The sequence below is a fragment of the Micromesistius poutassou genome, assembly GCF_964030765.1.
Source record: "Micromesistius poutassou genome assembly, chromosome: 20".
NCBI classification, from domain to species: domain Eukaryota; kingdom Metazoa; phylum Chordata; class Actinopteri; order Gadiformes; family Gadidae; genus Micromesistius; species Micromesistius poutassou.
This window is the reverse complement of record NC_140290.1, coordinates 5345697-5364795: the sequence shown is the minus strand read 5'-3', so window position 1 is coordinate 5364795 and position 19099 is coordinate 5345697. Positions and strand designations below refer to the sequence as shown.

The 19099-nt window shown below is 42.7% G+C and overlaps 1 protein-coding gene across 3 annotated transcripts in view; it reads left to right on the top strand.

Annotated features, from left to right (window-relative positions):
* LOC311364882 (sodium bicarbonate cotransporter 3-like) overlaps positions 1-19099 on the top strand; it is a 47978-nt gene that overhangs the window by 21222 nt on the left and 7657 nt on the right. For all 3 annotated transcript variants that reach the window (XM_084484377.1, XM_084484378.1, XM_084484376.1), the window contains 8 exons: positions 914-1023; positions 4189-4363; positions 8315-8448; positions 8934-9179; positions 9688-9793; positions 15939-16100; positions 16352-16465; positions 16807-16968. In XM_084484377.1, the coding sequence (XP_084340503.1) occupies positions 914-1023; positions 4189-4363; positions 8315-8448; positions 8934-9179; positions 9688-9793; positions 15939-16100; positions 16352-16465; positions 16807-16968 (1209 nt within the window). The remainder of the gene's footprint in view (positions 1-913; positions 1024-4188; positions 4364-8314; positions 8449-8933; positions 9180-9687; positions 9794-15938; positions 16101-16351; positions 16466-16806; positions 16969-19099) is intronic.

The window sequence follows — 19099 nt, the reverse complement described above, 5'->3', positions numbered from 1 at the left end:
ACAAACAGTGTATATAATTTCACTAAGGGTCCAAGATTAAATTATGCAAGTATATTAGTTATTAGTAATTATGTGAGTATTTCATAGTATTCTTAGCGTTGGCTTCATTTTGTAATTCCCTTTATTCATTTTCTTAATTCCCTAATTAAGAATATTCAAAGAAATGGAAAATAAATGGCATGAAAAGTTATTTGATTTCTCTTGTAATCCTTCCTATATTACTAATTGCGTGGGGATAGAACCCCGAACGACCGGGTGCAAGTCCGACACGTTAACTCGAGACTATCTCCCTGCTTCCAAATCCATGGTCAATATTAAATTAAAATATGCTTAATACTACTTATGCATTCAACAGTTTGCCAATCTTTGTGCCAGGCAGCCTCCCTGTTTCTATTAATGGTTACGGTGTTCCCTTTTTGAGTTAGCCTATTATATGCTTGTACTCCTCATAGACCTCCACAAGCAGCTTCTGTTCGCCGCTGGAAAAGATCCCGCTCGGTCCTTTTCGGACAGTTGATCCATGATTCGACATTCACGGTTATGGGCTGGTTACATATCTCGTGAACGTGCGTAATCCAGGATAACGTTAGCCTGGCTTGAACTAACCTGAGCAAGGCGCGGCTGAACTGCGTTGATGGAACGGCTTAAGCCTCAAGTGGAAGTTGGCGCTAGTTCTAACCGGGCTTAATCAACTAAGCGCCGCTTTCGTTAGTGACTTTGATGGGATACCCCTCTGGTTGGCCTGGGAAAGTTGTTTTGAATCCTGTGTTCCAGATGTTTTAACTAGTGATCCCGTAGCTAGGTCATTCTTCATACTTTTGATGTATAGTATGAAGCCATACAGCCGGTTACATCGCTAAGAAGACTAAGTTCATGTTTGTCTGCGTGTTGTCCGATGACCTCTGACCTGCAGATGAAGAGGAAGCAGCCGTCCCAGCCCAACGGACTAGCGTCTCCATCCCCGGGGGACATGGAGAAGGAGGAGGACGAGCACTCCGGACCTGAGCTGCAGAGGACCGGCAGGTGAGCTGTGTACATATGAACTCAGGCCTTTGACCTGGCCTCCAATATTGAAGCTTTGTGAGACCATCCAGATATTCAACTTTGCGTTTCACAATTCACATCAGTCTGGCCTTGGCTGAGCAGCAATTGATTGAAAAAAATAAACAATCCATCCAATCAGATTGAATATCCAAGTGACACTCTTGCTCTCCTTGCTCTGCTGAATCTGGTGAAAACATCCTCTGCGCAAAGCCATCAATGCAAATTGCTGTTCCTCTTCTAAGTCATACATCTTTATTCAGTGTTGTTTGGATATTCCATGAATGTTCCATTGATTGTTAAACTTTCCTATTGTTTGGCGCCTCTATTGTTTTTTTAATTTTGTAGACTGCGGGGGCCCTTGCTTCTTCGTGAACAAACTCTTATCCCCGAGCACTATACAGTCCTATTCTTTCTTTTTTTTTTCTTTCAACAATCGCGACGCCAGACTGCAGAGAGTAACAGACCGTGAACTCAATGGGAGATCAGGATCTGCTCACAATTCTAACCACAATACTACCTATAAAATATACATCTTCTCTTTTGGGATCTTTACATCCATTTTTGTTAAATGCAAGACTTGCATTGAGTAATATGGATGTTATTCTGTCATTTGACCAACAACATCGGAGCTAAACCATTGGATCCTTCAGTATTGGTTTGGATCACGCACAGGGGAAAAAACATGTTATCCAGCTGTGTGTGTTAACCCGTTGCAGGCTTTTTACGAGGGAGCTATGATGAGGATGTTATGGTTGAAACCTTACACCTTCACAGGCCCACATGTTGACGTCAGCCTTTGCCCATCTGTAGAGGAATGTGGATTTCATTCTGGTGTACTTTATTGGAATAGGAGAATAATATGTCTGTGGAAATGAGCTAACAAGGGATATGAGCGACCAAGTTGAGAAGCCATTTTTCATTTCATGGTTTTTATTTGAGTTCATCGACCCCGGCCACTGGCGGAGTCGCTCTGTTTGTCATGGTATTTTTGAGATGGTATTTCTCAGGTCCTAGACAAAAGGCACTTTATATTAAACCCTGGCTCAAATTATTCTATCGTGGCTATCCTCGAGAAAGGAATTATATTATAACTATAAAATGACTATGTTATGAATTATTATCGTAAAGAAAAATGTAAAACTATTAAAGAAACATTAGTTTTTCATTATTAGTTTGCCAATAACAAAGTGAACACTCCCGTAAATTGTCATCATGTATGTCTCATGTTAATTACAGTTCGTTCAACAGTTTCAAATCTTAAATGCGCGGAGCAGGGAGAGCTCACTCATCCTCCCCCCTCCCCCCCACACACAGACTTGAAAGTGCATCTATAAAAAAGGCGGAGGGTTAAAAGCACAGCGATAGCAGTTGTTCCTGCAGAGATATTTAAATCCTCCTCGGAGAGGCATTTCCATACTCCTACCAGAGCTATCAAAACATACAGCTCTTTTTATCGTAAGCCAATGGGCCGCTGCCCAGGAAGTATTGCTGCACCTGGGTTAAAATGCGCTTAGCAGTCGTCAAAGACAGAAGTCTTTTAATTACATATGTTTGTCTACAATTACCTCCTGGATTCACTTGTTTCCTTACACCCATAAATACAAAGCAATCATGCTGGGACATCCATGTTGTTGTGATGCTGTTAATACCCGTGGTATTTCAGACTGATTGTAGGTTTGAGACCTTGCCAGAGTTAATTACCCACTATTGTTTTCCTGGGCTAGCCCTGCTGACATTCAGCCGAAGACGGGGCTTTTACAGCCATACAAAGTCATTTGAAACCCAGAAATGTCACACTTGAGCATACGCATAAAGTGTGTGTGTGTGTGTCTGTTGCATTATTTACAGACTCCAGCAGACTTCTATAAAAGGCACACAGACGGTACGAAAAGGGAGGGTCGGGGGGGGGGGGGGGGAAAGAGTAGGAAATGAGTGTGTGGAGGCGAGCTGGTTACTGGTAAAAAATAATTGATGGGGGAGGAGCTGAGAGTTGTGGTAAGAGAGATACGTAGGTGAAGGTGGAACGACACAGCTATATTTAAAACATAAACTGTGTATTTATAAGATAGATTAACACACACACACACACACACACACACACACACACACACACACACACACACACACACACACACACACACACACACACACACACACACACACACACACACACACACACAGAGAACGCGAGTACCATTGAGCTGCAGCAGGAGACTGTCAGTGTTGTCTGGAAGGTGGATACGTTGGTTGTGAATGGGGCCCCTTGTGGGCAGGCCTGTGCAGGTCTCTCCTCCCTTGGGGGTTCCTACGCTGCACTACCGCAGCACAGATCTCCCTGGCTGCATTCACGTACATATCGAATTTAACGTCAACTCCTACAGCACACTGTGGTTTCTGTTGGCCATGCTGCGCTCTTTCCCTCACATGAATGGCAAAGTTTTAACCAAACGTACCCGTTGGTGTTTTTTAGTTGAGGCTTACATATTGAGAACAGTGAACCCTATTATTTTGTTCAAGGATGATGACATTTACATAGACATTTAGGGCATTTAGCGGATGCCTTTATCCAAAGCGACATAAAATACTAAGTACATTTGTCAGAAGAAAGAGAAACAACAATATATCGGTAAATATATAGGCAATAAATCAGCAAGGATGTTTACAGAAACAAGTCCAAAAGCACTTACAATTGCTAGGTTAACCCATCTCCCGTATACAACAAAGATGGCTAGGATAAGATGCTATAGAATGCCAAGTAGTATTTTTAGGTGCCAGATGATCAATTCAAATGACCAAAATCAAAAATTCCTTGGTAGTGTAGTCACCCTGCTGCCTGGATTGGTAGTCCACCCATACAATGAGTTTGGCCAACAATGTTTAGTCCTGTGGTAAGTGGCAGTTTAGTGAGTTGCATGATAAAGGACTATGACGTACAATGATGGAGGATCTTGTCTTGATGGTAGATGGTATACAAACCTGTAGGTCCCCATGGGTTTAATGACTCATGTCTAATGACACAACCTAATTGACTCCATACGCCAATGAATGATTCCACAATGACCATAGCAACACAGAGAACACGGATCAATACAGACCCATGGGGTATCCAACAGACCTTCATTCTTCTTGTGTGTCTGTCCTCAGGATATTCGGGGGCCTGGTGTGGGACATCAAGAGGAAACTGCCGTTCTACTGGAGTGACCTGAGGGACGCCCTCAGTCTGCAGTGTCTGGCCTCCGTCCTCTTCCTCTACTGTGCCTGCATGTCTCCTGTCATCACCTTCGGAGGTCTACTAGGAGAGGCCACCAAAGGCAACATTGTGAGTGTACCATGTGTGTGGGTGGGTGGGTGGGTGCCCAGAATAAACACCTGCCACCTGCCAGTGGCAAATCGTTTTGGTAATTTAAGGTTAAAACGATTGCCTGGCCGATAGATGTTTAGAGTTAAAAAGACGAAAATGTAATTGCATCAGCAGAGAGCAGAGTTTTGAAGTAATTTCCATCCAATAGGATAGAAAGCTGTACTGGCGTAATATAATTGTACTTTTATTCTGTGTATTCCTGTCGTGTAGCATACTTCCTGATCTGTTACCTCTAGTACCTTTTCTGGCTTCCTGGTTTGATTCAACATCAATAAATGTCCTTCATATATTTATTTCCCTAGTTCTCCTAGTTGTATCTAGGAGTTGATTATGATTGACGTCATGGTCGACAGACTTAGGACAGGCTTATTACAGGCCTGCGACCAGAGACCAGACTTCTTTGGTTTACACTATTTGATTTATTTTTTGCTGTCGGCCCACAAATAGAATTTCAACAAATATATAAAAAAAACTAAAGGCAAGGCAACTTTATTTATATAGCACTTTTCATACACAAGGCAGACTCAAAGTGCTTCACATATAAACATTGTCATACAATAAAAGAAAATAATAGATAAAAAAATAGAAAGCATTTTAGAAAGTGCAATGTATTTATAGTCTCTGATACCCACGTCGGGACTCCGACCCGACCTAAAGGAACTTGGTCCTTACCCACATCGGGACTCCAACCCGACCTGAAGGAACTTGGTCCTTACCCACGTCGGGACTCCAACCTGACCTAAAGGAACTTGGTCCTCACCCACGTTGGGTCTCTAACCCAACCTAAAGGAGCTTGGTCCTTTCTCTGGGACTCCAACCCAGATTCTAGGACTCTAACCCAGTCTCTCTGGTATCAGATCATGTATCACTCTGGTAAAAATAGAAAATAAAGGCAAAGTTAGTAATAAAATAAAAATAGATAGAAAATAAATGCAAAAAAATGCATTGTAGATTTAAGATTTAGCAGAAAGCTAAAGCAAACATAAAAGTCTTCAGTCTTGTTTTAAAAGCTGTCAGAGTTGGGGCAAGTCTTAAATCCTCAGGGAGTTTATTCCAGCTATTTGTTGCATAGTAACTAAATCCTGCTTCCCCATGTTTCGTGTTGACTCTGGGGATAATTAACAGATTGGTCTCAGAAGATCTTAGTGGCCTAGAAGGCTTATGTAGTGGAAGCATATCAGTTAAATATTTTGGCCCTAAACCATGTAGGGTGTTTTAAAATCAATTCTCTGACATACAGGGAGCCAATGTAACAATTTAAGAATTGGTGTAATATGTTCACATTTTTTGGTCTTTGTTAGAACTCTAGCAGAAGCATTGTGAACAAGCTGTAGTTGCCTTAGAGTTTTTTTTGGGAGTCCTGTAAGACCATTGCAGTAATCAAGCTTGCTAGTGATAAAGGCATGTACAAGTTTTTGTAAGTCTTGGGTAGACATGAGCCCTCTAAGTCTTGCTACGTTTTTAAGGTGATAATATGCAGATTTTGTAACTGATTTGATGTGACTGTCAAAATGTAAATCTGAATCCATGATAACCCCTAGATTTCTGGCTTTGATTGAGGTTTTCAGGGACAGAGAGTGAAGGTGTTGTCCTTATTTAGTTGAAGGAAATTTCGGCACATCCAGTCTTTGACTTGCTCAATGCACTGGCACAACAGATCTATGGGCTGATAGTCATTTGGTGATAGCGATACATAGATTTGCGTGTCATCAGCATAGCAATGATTGTTATTTTGCATGATTTGCCCTAGTGGGAGCATGTAGATGTTGAATAGAGAGGGTCCTAAGATCGAACCTTGTGGAACTCAACACGTCACGTTTGTTGATTCTGAAACAAAGTCGCCAATGGAAACAAAGTAGTTCCTATTTTGTAGGTAGGACCTAAACCAATTTAATACTGTGCCTGGAAGCCCCACCCAGTTTTCTAATCTGTCCAAAAGTATTGTGTGGTCTACAGTGTCGAATGCAGCACTGAGGTCTAGTAGCATTAGTATTGAGATTTTGCGTCTGTGTTAAGATGGATGTCGTTTACAACTTTAATAAGGGCGGTCTCTGTGCTTTGAAGGGGTCAAAATCTGGATTGGAAGGTGTTATAGCAACCAGTTGATGCCAGGAAGTCAATAAGTTGCTCGAGGACAACTTTCTCAATGATTTTACTTATGAAGGGTAGATTTGATATTCGTCTGTAGTTGTTAATAATAGAGGCATCTAGGCTCTGCTTTTTTAAAAGGGGTTTAATAACTGCAGTTTTTAAGGCTTTTGGGAAATTTCCTGATTGGAGAGAGTTGTTAACTATTTGCAATATGTCTAATGCTAGGCAGTCAAAAACATTCTTAAAGAGGTTGGTAGGTAAAGTATCAAGGCAACAGGTGGATGGCTTTAGTTGTGTCACAGTTTCCACATGAGTTTTAGAATCTATGACATTAAAGCATGTCATTGCCAAGTTACTTTTGCCTGAACAGGGTTGTAGACTCTGAACTCTGAGGGGAACATTCGAATACAGCACTATTACTAGTATTCGAATCATGGAAAATCACCAACTAACATCTGTTTTCCCTGAAATACATTTTTAAATATAGCAGCAACCCCTACACTTCTTTTTCCAGATCTACATACATCAAAAAAGTTGTAGTTGGGAGGAGCTGTCTCTATCACAACGGTTGCACTGTTATTTTGTTCTAGCCATGTTTCACTTAAAAACATAAAATCCAGTTGAGAAGTGGGAATAAAATCATTAACTAAAAAAGATTTGTTATTAAGAGACCTAACATTAAGTAGACCCATCCTGATGCTGTTATTGATAGGCTTTAAGGTTGATTTTGGTTTGGAGGGAATAGGTATGAGATTTGTGAGGTTAGCAGTGCGTCTAAGTTTCCCTTTGATTTTATTGTTTACTCTTAGTGGTTACAGCAGGAATGCAAAAGTTGCCATGTTTTGACATAGGCAACCTTGGGTTCAGCAGATTATGCGAAACTTACTTCATACTGTGTCTACGGCTGAACCCTTTTTTGTCTCAGTAATAATCAGGACTACTATCAGTACAGGGGGCGGGCTGGGGCACCTTCTGCTTGGGTGTTATCAGCCTGTGGCAATAACGTGGCGATGGTATCATTGACACAGATGCAAGTTTGATGCCAACATTTTTCAGTTTCTTAAATTCATCTGGAAAATCATAAAGGGAGGAGACAGTGGAGCTGGAGTTGTTGTTGTGGCTATGGGAGAGATGAGGCTGGTGGTCATCATCGATGGGGGAGTGCTGGAGGTCATCGTCGATAGGGGAGTGCAGAGGAGGAGCGTGGCCGTTCCTCGTCAAGCCAGCATCTGCGATGGGGGAAGGCATGGTGTCGATGGCGTTGGGCGGGCTGTTGTCTCTCTTCAAGGTCTGTGGTCTGTCTGCTATCTGTGTGTCAGATAGTGGCACAGTAGATGTGTGGGGGAGGCTGTAGTGTCACTGCCTACTCTGGCTTTATATTCAATCATGGACGAGGCAGCCCGGGTATACATTAGACCGCAGAAAACGTCATCTTGTTAGGGGTAGTCCTGTTCAAATCTCCCTAAATGATTTCAGTTTGCAATTTCTGACGTCTGTCCCATAATGGCGTGGGATAATTATATTGACCCCCCCCCACACGTACGTGTGTGTGTGTGTGTGTGTGTGTGTGTGTGTGTGTGTGTGTGTGTGTGTGTGTGTGTGTGTGTGTGTGTGTGTGTGTGTGTGTGTGTGTGTGTGTGTGTGTGTGTGTGTGTGTGTGTGTGTTACATACAGGCAGGTAGATGGGACCCACCCAGCATTATCTAGTTACTCCCACGCTGGCTTCAGAGTGTCTGTTTAATCAAGACTCTGTAGCAGGGGGTGTGTGTCCTCATTGGTCGTCTCTTGCTCATTCCGGTTCCTCTCTCCCTCCCGCAGAGTGCTATAGAGTCTCTGTTCGGGGCCTCCCTGACCGGGGTGGCCTACTCTCTGTTTGCCGGCCAGCCGCTCACCATCCTGGGCAGCACGGGTCCTGTGTTGGTCTTTGAGAAGATCCTCTTCAAGTTCTGCACGTGAGTCCTCCACCTCCAGTGTCCTCTCCTCCTGTACTACAAGGCCATCTAGTGGTAGATGTGTGGAAGGATAATATAAGTCCTGCTACTGCTACTGCTACTCGGTTGTTGCCTCAAGCTGTCACACTTTTAAATACGCATAATGAACAGCATAATACGCATAAATATATCTCTGAGATTTATGTATTTTTATTGAAATATTTTACGTTTGTGTGTATGTAAGCTTTGTGTTATGTTTTTAAAAAAGGCACACAAGGTCATGTGTAAATAAATAAAAAAAAAAAACGACATGAAATACGCCTTAGCAGAATTAAGGGCAACATCTTACCTTTTCAAAATGCGTCCTGTATGCATAATAATCATAAGTGCTGATTCTCTGTGAATTTTTCCATTCTCCTTAAGCCTTAAGCCGTTGGGTCAATATGGATGGTTCATAATGCACACAGGCCATGTTCCATCTCTCTCACTCTCCTTCTGCTCTCCAGGGACTACGGCCTGTCCTACCTCTCGCTGCGGACCAGCATCGGCCTGTGGACGGCCTTCCTCTGCCTGGTGCTGGTGGCCACGGACGCCAGCTCGCTGGTGTGCTACATCACCCGCTTCACGGAGGAGGCCTTTGCGGCGCTCATCTGCATCATCTTCATCTACGAGGCCCTGGAGAAGCTCTTCCACCTGGGGGAGCACTTCCCGGTTAACACGCACAACACCCTGGACAACCTCACCCTGTACTCGTGAGTCATGCGCTGAGTCACGCCAGTGTTGGTTTGTTAAATAGGAGAGTTCTATGGGGACCGTGAATACCAATGTTGAGTCACACACTGCCTTCTATTACTTTTTTTTTTGCTGAAGGATTTTCCATTCTGTAACGTTTTCACGTGTACAAACAATCTTTACATTGTTTTAACAATCTGTACAATTGTCTTAACAATCTGTACAATCTTTTCTCATCTTTTTGACCACAAATCCTGCATAAATTGGAAATTACCACCACACCAAAACTAACATTATATAGCAACAGCAATCTCGTAGCAAGTAACTTCTAATCATACGTATGGAAAGGCTCTGTTCTTTTTTGCTCAACTAACCAGGAATACGACCATTATAGAGAATAGAGGGCAATTGAAAGCAAATTAGCCAAAGTGTTAACCTACCGCAAAGATGCAGACAAATGGTGAATTAAGATAGAATGAGTCATCGAAGATGCAATTAACGAATGCGTGATCCTCCCCATGGCTTCAGGTGTCAGTGCAGCCAACCAGTCAACGCTTCGGCCAGCCTGGTGGAGAAATGGAACCAGACGGGCTACACCCCAGACACCATCCCCTGGGACAAGCTCAACGTCTCGGTGAGGCCAAGACACCAACATGACCCCAAACTCACCAGTCTGTGTGCTGTTGACTATCCTCACCATAAGCGCTTAATGCTCAAACACCAATTCTTAGGGTCACTACTATAGCCAGGGGTGCACATAACGCAAGTACGTATCTGCGCCCATAATTAGGGATGCCTAACCTCACTTGTGTCACTACAACGCTTTTGCGTAACTAACGGGAGATCGAAAGTAATTGAAAAAACTAAATACATTGAGCAGCTATCTTGAGCAGCAGGCAAACGGAGCTGGAGCAAAAGAAAATCTTCTTTTTTTTTTTTGAAAAGTGGCGCCAAGATGTGCCGTGGCTCGAAACAAAAGTGCGCTCATGTGTGCTGTGTGTGCTGCGCACCGCGCACACACTGTTTGCATTTATGTTTGCATTTATTCCTTTCATCAACCTTTTACTTATACAGAGAAAGTACCACTAAGACCCAGAACTCTTTATATTTTTAATGAGGCTCAGGGTACACGCAAATGGCACGACAAAAACACAGGATAAATATGTGAAGATAGTAAAAAAGTTAAAAACTTAAAACATCAGGGAAATACAAAGTGACAAAAGAAAAAAACATACACTAATAGCTTTATGAGAGCGATATAATTCACAAAGGCATACGTCGCAATAAAATCAGGAGAGCCACTTAAAAGTGGTTTGGTTAACATTTTTATTTCACATCCGTTGAGGTCAAGAGAAAATGTCCTGTCCTTGGTATCTTATCTTCTAGAGACACATGATGTATCGGGTTGTAACCAGCTAATTGCAGGGAGAAGAACTCTAAGGACACATGGAGAAAAGGGCATGATGCAGACTATGGCCATTGAAAATAAAGGGTCATAAAGATCCTAGGAGTTACAAAGAGGTCAAATGGGCCGTATACAGTTGTAGCGACCTTCAGGGTCTTCAATAGGTCTTTTACAGTTAGTCATATGACATGCAAGGATCAATACAATAGGAAAACCTTAAAGCCCATGTTGCAGGTTAACCGGAAGTTTCGATTAATGGGTACATAAAGCACTCAAAATAAGTATATCAGTCATAAAATGTCTCCAAAATAGCGTTAAAGTCCATTTTTTGTCGTTTTTGGTAGTAACAGGTGTTTTCTTCCGTAACTCGGCGATGACGTCACGTTAGGGAGACGTGGTGGAAGGTAGCCTCAGCCTAGTACTAGAACGTCTTGGATGAGAAAGAGGTGGCAAGAACCAAAAATTACATGTATGATGGCCCACAACCGTATAATTTCGAACCTGTCAGACGTGAGAGGGCGAATGAGGAATTGCCGAGAACTGATGTCCGTCAAAGCCGATTAAATGCATGGTCAGAGGAGAATGGGTGAAGAGTTGCTATCATTTAGCAATGCAGCAACGAGCACTGGAGCTAGTCTATGAACAGCAGTGCATACAATAACACTTTTTTTTTTACTGTCAGTGAATAGCACCGAGTGAAAGTCAACGTTTTCTTTATATCTAGTGACAGTGATTATGTTGTTAGTTCAGATACGTACTGGTACTTAGTCAGAAGATCTAGAAATAGAAGGCATAATGCTAGCTATGGGCTAACTTGCCAGTCCCACCTGTGAAATTCACCCCCAGATAATCCCTAATTAAATCTTCCCCCCGACGTTGTAAACACATTTCCGATTAGTTATCCCACGTTTTGATGGTAGTCTACTAGCTCCAGTAACAACATCTTAGCCTAGTGTTTATTTCTAAGCTTTTACCCAGTGTGCGAAATACCCGTCAATATTTGTTTGGTCCCATCTCCCGATTGTTGCTTAATACCGATCTACATTCCTCAATATGCAGTAGGCCTATAACATTACAATATTTCATCGATGCAAGCCAATCAGTCTATAGCCTACATGACAACACACACGCACACACTTAACCATTTTGATAAACCGATATGTATTAGCCTATCAGACACGCAATCAGTGAACTTGCAAATGAGAGCCTGCAGTACGATCGTGTGACATTATTTAATCATACATCTACAGCAAATACGATCAGACAGATACATCAGTGACACAAAGCACATTCGTCCAACCCGGCGAATGCTGACAGCCCACAACGAGCCAAACATCACCACGGCGGGTCTCTCTCTTTCTCTCTCAAAAATCTCTCCAAGGCTAGGCTGCTTCACTAAGACCACATGCAGTAGTGCGAAGCCGGGAAGGGCACAATCGCACAACAATCAGTTCTACCATCAACATTCAGTCACTGCAAAGATTTAAATAGCCTCTTACCTTAAGTTAGAATGGACCCAAAGTGTGTGAGTGATACACTCTGGTTTAGCTTTCGCTTGCTATCCGTTTTTAGCATGACTTCTCAACATTGCGCACGGGACTGGCTGGCTCCGCTTGGCAAAAAATATTTATATATAACATAACATATTTATCTATATCCATCTATCAACGCATGTGTCTAGTTTTAATGTGATGTCTTTTGTGTATGTCCAGTCAGAGTTGTTGTGTGGTCTTGTAGCCTACTGTCCTGTGTGAACCGAATCACCAAAATGAATTCCCGACGATTTGTGTCGTTTGGCAATAATAAATACTTGAATAGGCTATCTATTGTTATGACCGGCCTAGGGGAACCGAACATAACATAGGATTCTCCCCTCTTTCCCCCACTCCCAAAGATGACAAGGCACACAGAGCTGCAGTCCAACATACGTTAATTTATTCAATCTTTAAAGAAAAATGGTAGCATTGAGCTTCAGGGTGAGCATGGCCCAAAACAACAAACAGAACAGTCTGACCTAAACTAGCTTACCTAACTAAAACCAGGGAAAACAAAGATTACAGGTTTCTAACCTGACTCCCTATAAAATAAACAGGAGAAAAAGAGACAAACCAAAAGAGCTACTCATCCCTACAACTACCTGGACTGCTAGAGTTCAACACAATACAATTAAATACAACAAAGCCTGGTGCAGTTGGGAGTAGGGTCAAGAGAAGAAGAGTGAATGTCTCAAGCGGCGGCCATTTATAGCAGCTCCACCAGTCCATTCACCAATCAGCATCCAGCACCTGGGGAAACACCAATGGTGGTAGCACCACCCTCAGGCAGGGAGGAACAGCACCTGGAGAGAGAGAGCCTAAGGGTGGTAGCACCAGCACCCTCATCAGGCAGGGAGGAACAACAGCACAGTAAAATCCACACAACACTGAAAAATACTTCATTATGACCCTGGGTCATAACACCCCCCCACCTAAGAACAAACATTTCCTCCTCTACAGGAAATGTTTGACGCATTAAGACCTAGACAGCGCATCGGCCATGACATTGTCTAAACCTTTTTTGTAACGAATGTCAAAGTTAAAGTCCTGAAGCAACAAGGACCAGCGCATGAGGCGCTGATTGCTATGAACCACAGGACACTAAGGACCACAGGACACTTAAGAACCACAGGACCACAGGACACTAAGAACCACAGGACCACTAAGAACCACAGGACCACTAAGAACCACAGGACAACTAAGAACCACAGGACAACTAAGAACCACAGGACAACTAAGAACCACAGGACCACAGGACCACTAAGAACCACAGGACCACTAAGAACCACAGGACACTAAGAACCACAGGACACTAAGAACCTAAGAACCACAGGGCCACTAAGAACCCACTAAGAACCACAGGACCACTAAGAACCTCATGAGAGACTATCCCGCAGGATAGTGATTGGAACTGGCTTATCCACACCCTCAAGAGAAACAGAACCTTGAAACAAATGGTTTGAAATCCTCATCAATTTCATCAACCACATCCACATTTTACTGGTGATGTGGTTTAGTGTGTATGAAACCGATTGGGAACGGTGTTTAGACATTCTTAAATTGTTCTTTTCTCTTAAGAGTGGGACAGACAGCGATGAGGTGACCCTGCTCATGGCAATAGAAGCACACTCGTTCCTCAGTGTCACCAGTAGCAGCAGTGGGGTTACGACAGGAATTGTTGGGTGATCTAGAGCTCCGGCCAATGGGGTCTAGATCACGGCACACCGGGGAAGAAAAAACACTCTTGTGCGTTAACAAAAACAATACAATACAATTAAAATACAATCAAAACCTGGTGCAGTTGGGAGTAGGGTCAAGAGAAGAAGAGTGAATGTCTCAAGCGGCGGCCATTTATAGCAGCTCCACCAGTCCATTCACCAATCAGCATCCAGCACCTGGGTGGTAGCACCACCCTCAGGCAGGGAGGAACAGCACCTGGAGAGAGAGAGCCTAAGGGTGGTAGCACCACCACCCTCATCAGGCAGGGAGGAACAACAGCACAGAAAAATCCACACAACACTGAAAAATACTTACTTATGACCCTGGGTCATAACACTATCTATCTAGGCTATCTATATACAGTATATCTATGTATTTATCTATTTATCTGTATAATCTGCTGAACACTGTGATGGAAAAATCCACATGTTTGACCTGTTGTTTGATAAGTTTGTCTGTTCTTGTATAACTTGTATCGTCCTCAGTTTCAACCTTGTTTGTCTTGCTCACTTGCCTCTCAGCTGTCTATTGATCGTTGTGCTTGGGTGAAAATGTCACAAAGATAGGCATCTGGAATTTGAGTTTGTTTGTCGTAAAACAGAAGACCACTGTTTTCCTAGGTGTTGGGACAAAAGGGTCGTAAGGAGAAGAATTTGCCCTTTAGCCTTCTCCTCTCTTCTTTGATGAGCCTTCCATGTGGGGAGGGTCTGAAACTGTATAAAAAACCATGTCAACCTGTATTCAGGACTCACTCTGCTAGAGAGGAGTCTAATGTATGCATGCATTAAAACCTAGGACAATTGCTTTCCAATGTATTGTGTGCTTTTTGCAGTGGGAATCTCACCTGGCCTAGACGCAATCTCTGTTAAAGGGGAATTGCCACGACAACACTCTTACTAGTCTCTACTCTCAAGGGTCTCAATGGGGCTTCAGTCGGTCGTCTCCCCAATGTGACGTCATGCAATGCATTGTGGGGGAAATGAGAATCAATTGCAAACCGCTAAAATCGTACTTTTTTCGTATTAAATTCTGTTTTGTGATACCCAAAAACATTAAATACAATGGATAACCGTTTAAATGTTTATTACCAACAAGCAAATTGCACAAACAAAAAAAAAATTAACCCTGCAACACAGACTTTAAGTAAGCAAGGCAAGGCAACTTTTTTTATATAGCACTTTTTATACACAAGGCAGACTCGAAGTGCTTCACATATAAACATTGTCATACAATAAAATAAAATATAGATAAGTAAAAAGTAAAATAGATAAAAAATAAAGGCAAAGTTTAAAAAAACATTTTAGAAAGGCAGAGTTAATAAAATGCATTTTAGAAAGTGAGAAAATAAAGGCAAAGTTACTAATAAAATAAAAAATAGAAGCATTGTAGATTTAGCAGAAAGCTAAAGCAAACATAAAAGTCTTCAGTCTTGTTTTAAAAGCCGTCAGAGTTGGGGCAAGTCTTAAATCCTCAGGGAGTTTATTCCAGCTATTTGTTGCATACTAACTAAATCCTGCTTCCCCATGTTTCGTGTTGACTCTGGGGATAATTAACAGATTGGTCTCAGAGGATCTTAGTGGCCTAGAAGGCTTATGTAGTGGAAGCATATCAGTTAAATATTTTGGCCCTAAACCATGTAGGGATTTATAGGTTAGCAACATGATTTTAAAATAAATTCTCTGACATACAGGGAGTCAATGTAATGATTTAAGAATTTGTGTAATATGTTCAAATTTTTTGGTCTTTGTTAGAACTCTAGCAGCAGCATTCTGAACAAGCTGTAGTTGCCTTAGAGTTTTTTTTGGGAGACCTGTAAGGAGACCATTGCAGTAATCAAGCTTGCTAGTGATAAAGGCATGTACAAGTTTTTGTAAGTCTTGGGTAGACATGAGCCCTCTAAGTCTTGCTACGTTTTTAAGGTGATAATATGCAGATTTTGTAACTGATTTGATTGTGTAACTAATCTTCAGAGCGGGTGTGGTAGTCTAAGCTACTTAGATATTAGCGTAAAGCAGAAAAAACTGAAACAAGCGAACAGAAGTGAAAATACACTGCTTCAGGGCATTAATATTCATGAATGATTAGTGTGTGAGGGTAACATGGTGTCCTCTTTATCCCAGATGTGTAACCTGCTCCACGGGGAGTTCACGGGCGAGGCCTGCGGTCACCACGGACCCTACATCCCCGACGTGCTCTTCTGGTCCATCATCCTTTTCTTCACCACCTTCTTCCTCTCCTCCTTCCTCAAGCAGTTCAAGACGGAGAGATATTTCCCCACCATGGTAAATTGTTGATGAAGCGAATACTGATTGGTTGTTCTTAACGATGAAGTAAAACCCTTGTTGTGGGTGCTGCATCATATTTCAACTTGCTGCATCAACAACGCCACATGCTTTAGGTCTTTGTAGAGGTATAACTCTGCTCACTATCTTTATGGTTTCAGTATAGCTCTGGGGTTCACAAAAATCATTGTAAAATGTGGCAATAAAATATTGATACTCTTTCTTTAATCTGGTGTGATTGTTTTATGTAGGTGCGCTCCACCATCAGTGACTTTGCTGTGTTCATCACCATCATGGTCATGGTGTTGGTGGACTATCTGATGGGCATCCCCTCTCCTAAACTCAACGTTCCTGACCGCTTCGAAGTAGGCATCGCTCCACAAACACACAACAGATCAGCCTCGCTCAGGAGAACTCATATTCATATTTTCCAGCATTTTGTTACACTTTAGTACAAACGCTCACTCACTTTGTTTAAGATTACCATGAATATTTCCCATGATTATACCACAATTGAACCACAAAAGAAATCACCACTCATATTCAACATGATATATATTAATGAGACTATACATCAATTATTTTGAAAATAAAACGTGGCCAGCAGTCTATAGTTGGGTCTTGGTGTTTGTTGGGGCCGTGTCCAGGCACCTTTTTTAAAAGGCCACACATGAACTAATAACCGCGATGGTCTGCTCCCCGGCAGCCCACCTCCAAGAACCGCGGCTGGCTGATGGACCCGCTGGGGGACAACCCGTGGTGGACGCTGCTGGTGGCGGTGCTGCCCGCCCTGCTCTGCACCATCCTCATCTTCATGGACCAGCAGATCACCGCCGTCATCATCAACCGCAAGGAGCACAAGCTCAAGGTGAGCACGCTTCCTGTGACCTCTGACAGGAACAGGAAGGGTGCAAGTGGGTGACTACTTGTGTTTGTGAGGGTTTATGCATATTGTTATGACAAGCAGGGACAACAAGGACTCGGGGATGGTAGTACACTCCTGGTGCCATTTAACAGCCCGCACACCGCAGAAGTGACTTTATTGTCCCCTGTCAAAATGAAAGGTTGCTGTCAAATATGCAAAAATTTAATACAATTTTTAAAAAAATTAATTGTTACACAATTATAACTTTCACATCTATCTTTTCTAATTTCATTAATACACAGGATCAGATGTTATAATCCCTTGTGCCAAAATCAAAGGAAAACACATATTCAGAAGCCCCTGCCCAAACCAACCTTATAAACACGCTGGCCACTAAGCTACCAACCAAAGGTGAAAAACACGAGACAAATGGCCCAACTAACAGCAGTAAATACAGAAGCCGTCCCAGAATGCTAACCAGATCACTATTAACATCTTCCCATGTCCTACCTTCTGCTGCGCCTGGCCACCTGACCCCAGGCCTATGACCACTCATCTTCCCCCTCTTTGGTTGGCTGGCCTCACTTTCTGCCTCATTGCTTGAATCTACCTCCACAACATCAGGGGTGCTGATGTCCTGCGAACTGTGGGTTACTTCTTGTCGCTGGACTTCAACCGACTGACTCAATGTGGGTTCCCTGTGTTCCCTTTACCAAGCACTTCATTTTCCCTTGATGGATTCTTAGGCCCTTCAGAGTAGTAACCTTCTGCCAGCCACACACACACACACACACACACCTGCAGCTTCTTCTCAGTTAAATTTGAACTAATGGCTTCCACCGACATGCTTTCCTTACTCATAGTCGAATTCGTTCCAGGTTCAGTAACCGTGTCCATCACAGGTGAGTCATCTTCCGCCCCTGCTCTCGCTGACTCTAGGGGTATTTTTACATTATGTCATTTAGTAGCTTGGTAGGGTGTAACCCATAGCTTAATAAAGCCTGGGCTATATTAAAGTCTGTGTTGCAGGGTTCATTTTTCACGTTGGGGAGACGACAGACTGAAGCCCCATTGAGACCCTTGAGAGTAGAGACTAGTTAGAGTGTTCAGCAGATTATACAGATAGATAGATAGATAGATAGATAGCCTATTCAAGTAGTTATTATTGCCAAACGACACAAATCATCGGGAATTCATTTTGGTGATTCGGTTCACACAGGACAGTAGGCTACAAGACCACACAGAACAAGGGAGACAACAAGTCTGACTGGACATACACAAAATACATCACATTAAAACTAGACACATGCGTTGATAGATGGATATAGATAAATATGTTATGTTATATATAAATATTTTTTGCCAAGCGGAGCCAGCCAGTCCCGTGCGCGTATGGAAATTAGCCATGTGCGCCAAACAGAAGGACGTAATGTTGAGAAGTCATACTAAAACGGATAGCAAGCGAAAGCTAAACCAGAGTGTATCACTCACACACTTTGGGTCCATTCTAACTTAAGGCAAGAGGCTATTTAAATCTTTGCAGTGACTGAATGTTGATGGTAGAACTGATTGTTGCATAAGATGAGTATGTGCGACTGTGTTGTGTCCTTCCCGGCTTTGCACTACTGCATGGTTAGTTGTGGTTGGTTGTGGTCTTAGTGAAGCAGCCTAGCCTTGGAGTTGGAGAAGTTGGAGTGATTTTTGTGTATGTGCGAGAGTGAGAGAGAGCACACCCGCCGTGGTGATGTTTGGCTCGTTGTGGGCTGTCAGCATCCGCCGGGTTGGACGAATGTGCTTTGTGTGTCAATGATGTATCTGTCTGATCGTATTTGCTGTAGATGGATGATTAAATAATGTCACACGATCGTACTGCAGGCTCTCATTTGCAAGTTCACTGATTGCGTGTCTGATAAGATAATACATATCGGTTTATCAAAATGGTTAAGTGTGTGCGTGTGTGTTGTCATGTAAGCTATAGACTGATTGTCTTGGCTTGCATCGATGAAATATTGTAATGTTATAGGCCTGACAGGCCTTCACTGACAGTAAAAAAAAAAAGTGTTATTGTATGCACTGCTGTTCATAGACTGAGGCTACCTTCCACCACGTCTCCCCAACGTGACGTCATAGTTCT